The following is a 6,443-nucleotide window of genomic DNA, read 5'->3' on the forward strand; positions in this document are numbered from 1 at the left end:
AGTTGGTCCTTGTGGCATTTACTACAGTGGCCATAGAAAAGAGCGCAAATTCGGTGTGGGATTCGTGATGGGAGAGAGACTCCGTCTTCGAGTACTGTCACCCGGTGGATGAACGTCTAGCCACAATCCGATTCAAAGTGAAGTTCTGCAACATATCGTTGAATTGCGCTCGCATCCTGACGGAAGAAAAGGACGAAGTAACTAATGATGTCTTCTATGAGCGCTTGGAGTGCACCCACGATATCCCCGCAAGGATATCAAAATCATGCTGGCCGACTTTAATGGATGAACGTCTAGTTATAATCCACATCAAAGCGAAGCTCCTCAACATATCGTTGAAGTATGCTCACACTCTGACGAAAGAGAAGGAGGATGTAATCAATGCTGTCTTCTATGAGCGCTTGGAGCGCATCTATGAGAGCAGAGAGAGCAAACATCCCCAAATGAGTTGAGGCTGATTGACTTCGCCGGGCCCAAAATATGGTTATCTGTAGTACTACATTCCAGCACAAGAAAATACATCAAGCTACCTGGCTGTCTCCGGATCTGAAAGCCACAAACCAGATAGCTCATGTTGTCATAGACGTAAGACACGAGTTTTAGATGTGCGTACACTCCGAGGTCCTAACATTGACTTGGATCACTACTTGTTGTAGTCAAGATATGCACCCGCAACAGTGCAGCAAAAAAAGGAAGGTTCATCCTCGAAAAGTTGCAATCATTAGAGACATCCAAACGATTTTCTACTCGACCTGCGCTCTTTTTTCCTGAGAGCACTCACCAGCGACTCGGTATAAGCGAAATGTGGGACGACATTTCAAGCTCCTTCCTCAAAGCTGCAAACGAAACCATTGGTTTTTGGAAAATACAAAAGAATAGTTGGTACGATGAGGAGTACCGTGTCGCAGCGGAGAGAAAGAAGACTGCCTACCTCGCAACGTTACAATCGACCACGATCGAGATTGGATAGATACCGAGAGCTGAAGAAGGAAGCGAGACGCATTTACAGACAGAAAAAGAAAGAGGCCGAAATGCGTGAGTATGAAGAGCTTCATAAGCTGGCTGACAGGGGTAATGCTCGAAAGTTCTACGAAAAAATGCGGCGGCTTACAGAAGGTTTCAAGACCGAGGCATACTCTCGTAGAACCCACAGAGGTGAACTAAAAACTGATGCTCAGAGCAACGTAAAATTAAGGAGGATATACAGGATTGTACTTCTCTACGCTGCTCAATGGCAGTGAAGGCATAACCCCATTAGATGGCGAACCCGATTCCTCAATGGATGACGATCGAGCAAACGTTCCATCGCCCGACCATGAATAAGTTCGAATAGCACTTACCCGTCTGAAGAACAACAAAGAGGCGACAATGGATTGTCGGCCGAGCTATTGAAACACGTCGGCAAAGAACTGATAAGGATCATTCATTAGCTTCTTTTAGAATATGATCGGACGAAAGCATGCGCGACGATTGGCCGCAGTCCTTGTCCCGTCCATCGCATTTCTTGGACGGCGGTGATGTCAGCCTTTATTTTCACGACGACATCAAGCAGCTGGGCAGCGGCACCTTCGCAAATAAGACACCGGACATTCCACGTGAATGTCCTCAAATCGTTATTCTTAGTGCGTTTGCCATGGTCGTCATCAAAAACGGGTTTCTCTTCCGAGGCTGCTTTTTACTTTTCATTAGTAGTGTTTTTTACGTGGCCGTGATGTTTCAGCTTCTTCTTTTAGCTCGCCTTCGAACGGATGATTTTTGGCTACCCAGAGGATACTTGGTAAAAAACCGGATGTCGTGAGATGTTTGAGCCATATGTAAAGTAATGTTTCTGACCGCTCCAAAGTGAATGGCAATCAGAGAACTTTCCGCACTTGTGTGAATTTCTACACATGACTCCATCACTCAACCTTATGTGTTTATGCACATATGTATAAGATAGTTACTTCATATGGTCTGGTTTCTTTCTCTCGATATTCGAGACTGAACGAGAATTGATACAAGTGAGAAGTACTTTACAGAAAAAAAATTTCACCCGTTACTTGAAACTCTCGATATTCGTACTTAATATGAGTATTTAAAAAAAATAACCCTGGTCGGTCTAACACCGAGGTGTTCATAGTTCTTTTGTGTCGAATTTTTTTCTGCACTGATTCAAAAAAATAACCTTGGTCGGTCCAACTCCGGGGTGTTGTCGATTATAGTTTAGACTCGAATATCAAGAGTATCGATAACTCTAAAACGATCAGTGCATGACTCAATAGAGCCCATTCGAATTTACAACAGTGGTGCCATAATATCTGACCGTGATTGTTTAATAAGGTTTTTCATGTTTTTTATCAAAAATGCGCCGGTGTTACTGATAAAAAAAAATCAACAGAAATGTGTAAATGAATAACTGAAAGCCTGTCTTGAATCGATTAAAATCAACTTTTACTCGATGATTTTGACAGTTGACGAATTAAGATAATCACTATAAGATTACTTTTAAAAGCACAATACAAAGTACCAATCGAAGTGTTCCTTATAAATAGCCTCTTTCTGATTGGACTATAACAATATAATGTTTATATTGCGGCCTGTAATTGATGTATTGAACAATTCTTTATCATGGCTCCCAGTTTGATATGGGCCTATTGCACAAAAGTTAACAATGGCAGTAAAGTTAAGTAAAGTGTGATTTATGTCATAAACAGTTTTTGTTTAATAAAAGCACATCAACAATGATGAAGCACTTACAATGTGCTCACAAGATTGTTCCTCCGTCAAGTAATGAAAAACAAACTCAGAAAAGATTGAATGACAGTCACAATGATTTCGAAGTTCAGCCTAAAAAAGTAAGTGCTTTTGAAGAACTTTTTAAAGTTTGTGCATAAACTATTCCTCTCCACAGACAATTTAATTTTTTATATTGATACTAACTTAATCATGTTTGTTTTTAGATTTTAGTCGCTGTCGAATCATCTGTTCCATCGGTTGCTTTGGTACCTCAAACTAAGTCATCTGTTCAAGAAAATACCACAGTACAATCTCAGGTCCAAGGTCCTATGGATCGTTGTATAAACAATGCTAATTCTTTTTCAGGTAGTAGTGACTTAAATTAGGAAACAACGTTAATCTTATTAATTTCTTCTATCATGCATTTTCATTGTTTCCTAGCTGGTGGACGTAGATATGATCAAGCTACCACAGCTCTTTTACGAATGATCGCTGTTGATAATAAGCCTCTGTGTACCACAGAAAGACCAGGATTCAGAAAATTTATTAAAACACTGCAACCGTTGTATCACATACCCTGTGAGCCAACTATAACTAATGCTATAAGTCGTAAATATCAAGATTTGTCGAATAAAATAAAACTTGAACTGCGACAGACAACACACAATGAAAAGCTATCTTGGCTTAACAGTTCACTATCTGAAAGGTCAGTTACTGATTTTATTTTCAAAAATCATTACAGTCAGCTTTAACTTCAAATATCTAACTTTACTGACATATTAACCTTTCTTCACAGAAACTGAGATGAAGACTGTTGAGCTGGGCGCTTATCTCATGGAAGAGAGGAAAACAATAGAAAATTTGAGCTTGAAATTAAGAAATATATGCAATGACTGGGGTCTTGATGATAGTAAAATAGCAGCATTCGTTTCAGACGGGGGCGCAAACATCAAAGGAGCTATTAAAAGTGAGTTCGGCGATGGGAAACACATTTCATGTTTTTGGACATGTAATAAAAATATTGATCAGCGCCTTATCGAAGTTAATATTACTCCACCTGCATCTGAATCTCAAAATCAAGTTTCCGACTCGCTGATGAAAATGATGCTATTGACAATCTTGAAGACTTAATTACAGATCATACTGAGCAATCGTCATTGCGTGAGCTATTGTCAAAAGTTAAACAAATTGTCACATTCTTTCGACAAAGTGAAAGAGCGACTACAGAGCTTCTGAAATTACAGAAGGACAAGCCTGAAAATTCTCGTCTGAAATTAATTCAGGAAGTGCGAACGAGATGGAACTCCTGTTTTGAAATGGTTGACCGTTTCATTGTGCTTGCTGATCATGTCAGTAAAGTGCTTTTACAAGTGAAGATGGACAAATCTTCGAAAGTGAAGCCACCTAACATGATCACAGGTGAGGAAATCGATGCGTTAGTAGAAGTTCGTGACATCTTAAAACCTCTCTTGCAAATAACTCAAGAAGTTTGTTTTGAGAAATGTGTAACATTGAGCAAGTGCATTCCTTTGATTTCAAGTCTTAGAAAAGTAAGTTCCCATTATTAAACTAGCAAAGCTATTGCAATATTACCTTGTTTTGAATTTTTATTGAATGAATTGATTTTATATTTTACAGAAGATTGAAGAGTTAACGCCAGAAACTTTAATTGGGCGACATTTAAAAAAGAGAATGGTTCAAGACATCGAAACAAAATACGGCAATATTGAATCTGTAAAACTGTACGCTTGTGCAACATTGGTTGATCCTCGTTATAAAAAGTTTGGTTTTCAAAGTATTCGGAATTCTGCACGAGCGGTAACTAATGTAGGTTGATTATGCAAACATTATTTGATTATTTCTATGGTTTAGTTTAATCTTAATATAATTTTTTGTGTAGCTGATCTAGTCAAGACAGAACGAAAATTAGCATTGGCAGCAACGGTGGCAAATATTAACCCTCAAGATGAGATATTAGCTATTCAAGGTCCGGAATCTCAGAAAACGAACGATGACAATGATGATTTATGGTCTTATTTTGATAACACTGTGAGTTGTAGTTCCAATCTTGCAGATTCTGATGAGGCTGGAGGATTACCAATACAATTACGACAATATGTGACACGCCCGGCTGTCAATCAGAAACAAAATCCTAATCCGTTCACTGTGTGGGAAAGTATGAAATATGAATATCCGTATCTATGGAATGTAGCTAAAAAGTACTTGCCAATAGTTGCAACGTCTGTACCCTGTGAGCGATTATTTTCACATGCAGGACTTATCGCAAATCAGTTGAGGAGTCGCTTATCACCTCAGCACATTAATGAGCTAATATTTTTAAGATCAATCGGCGAAGAAATGTGGTTTTCGTAGTTATTTATTTTTAAATTATTTGTTTTTTAATTAAAAAAAAAGCAAATTTATTATCCAATACCAAAATGTATGCGATGAAATCATAAAGTACTTTTTATAATATGTTAAAAACTAAAAAAATATTTAATAAAATATTGATATATCTAACGAATTTCGTGTAGGAGTTGCTTAATTTATAAAATGTCAACTTAAGTCACAAAAGTCGACTATGGGGGTTGATTAATTGACTTCCAGAATCGAAAAACTAGAAGTCAATTCCAAAGTCAAAAATCGATTCCGCTCGCGCTCTTTCCATCCTGAACTATTATTGTAAATTATGTACAAAATAAGAACCTACTAATTTCAACACTGTCGTTGGGGAACTTTAGTGTACCATCCCATAATTTCAGGGTTAAAAGTGGGATTGTTTGGCAGAAGAGATTCCCCAGATTAAGAATGTATATAATAACCATATACATATACACATACATATCTGTTTTTCTTTATTTCTTTCAGTTTTTTACAAAAGATGTCGATAAGCTGACACTGCACAGTATACAGCCGTTTTTTAAATAGCAATGAAAAGTTAAATATTGAATAAATGCTCTTTTTCACTTTATAATGTGAAATAAATTTGTATAAACGAACTAGTGAAATGTAAGAGTATGTATATAAAAATGAACAATATAAATGTAAAATACACTTTGAATCGAAATAATACGTACTTTAAATACATGAAGTTTTCAACTTCAAATGTCTCGAAAACTATAAGTTTTCGGGAATCTCATCTATCCAACAGTGCCACTTTTAACCCTGAAATCGTGAGATGGTATACTAAAGCCCACCCCTATCGTTTAATTTCATAGGCTGATGAAATTCTAAATAGTTTTATATTGAAAGTAAATCTGGATGCATTGCTCAACTCAAATATGATTGTATCCTCCCCCTAAGGAATTGCATAAAACGGTGACAGAAGAGCTGTAGCTTATCACAGATCAGATCAGAACACAATCAGTTCTCGAAATCAGATACTACCGAGTTCGTGGAAAAAGTCGGAAATCATGATATATAAACCCGGTGAAGCCTTAACATAGCTGTATTCTCACCAATCAAAAATTTATCCTTTCGTCCATGAAAATAATATAATTCCAATACAACATTTTAGGTTTCGTGCAAAATATGATACTGTAGAGCAAGTAAATTGAAATACTAACGAAATCAGAAAATCAAAATCACAAATATCTTCGTATTCCTATGGTAAAAAAAGAAGTAGAGGGCAGCAGAAAAATCTATTATCCTAAACTCTGCGATCTTCTACATCCTTGTTACAATTCAAGTAAGCCTAATGTGTTGTATTATACAAGTTAACACATAAT

General features: G+C 37.2%; 1 protein-coding gene across 1 annotated transcript; it reads left to right on the forward strand.

Moving 5' to 3' along the window:
- Positions 1–477: 477 nt before the first annotated feature.
- Positions 478–5,194, forward strand: LOC126766180 (uncharacterized). Its single transcript, XM_050484072.1, is given in 7 exon segments — positions 478–2,661; positions 2,664–2,834; positions 2,940–3,081; positions 3,157–3,421; positions 3,512–4,265; positions 4,354–4,542; positions 4,616–5,194. Coding segments are annotated over 5 exon segments (639 nt in total). The 5' UTR covers positions 478–2,607; the 3' UTR covers positions 3,519–4,265; positions 4,354–4,542; positions 4,616–5,194.
- The last annotated feature ends 1,249 nt before the right edge of the window (positions 5,195–6,443 follow it).

Source organism: Bactrocera neohumeralis, unplaced genomic scaffold, assembly GCF_024586455.1.
Source record: "Bactrocera neohumeralis isolate Rockhampton unplaced genomic scaffold, APGP_CSIRO_Bneo_wtdbg2-racon-allhic-juicebox.fasta_v2 cluster11, whole genome shotgun sequence".
Taxonomy (NCBI): Eukaryota; Metazoa; Arthropoda; class Insecta; order Diptera; family Tephritidae; genus Bactrocera; species Bactrocera neohumeralis.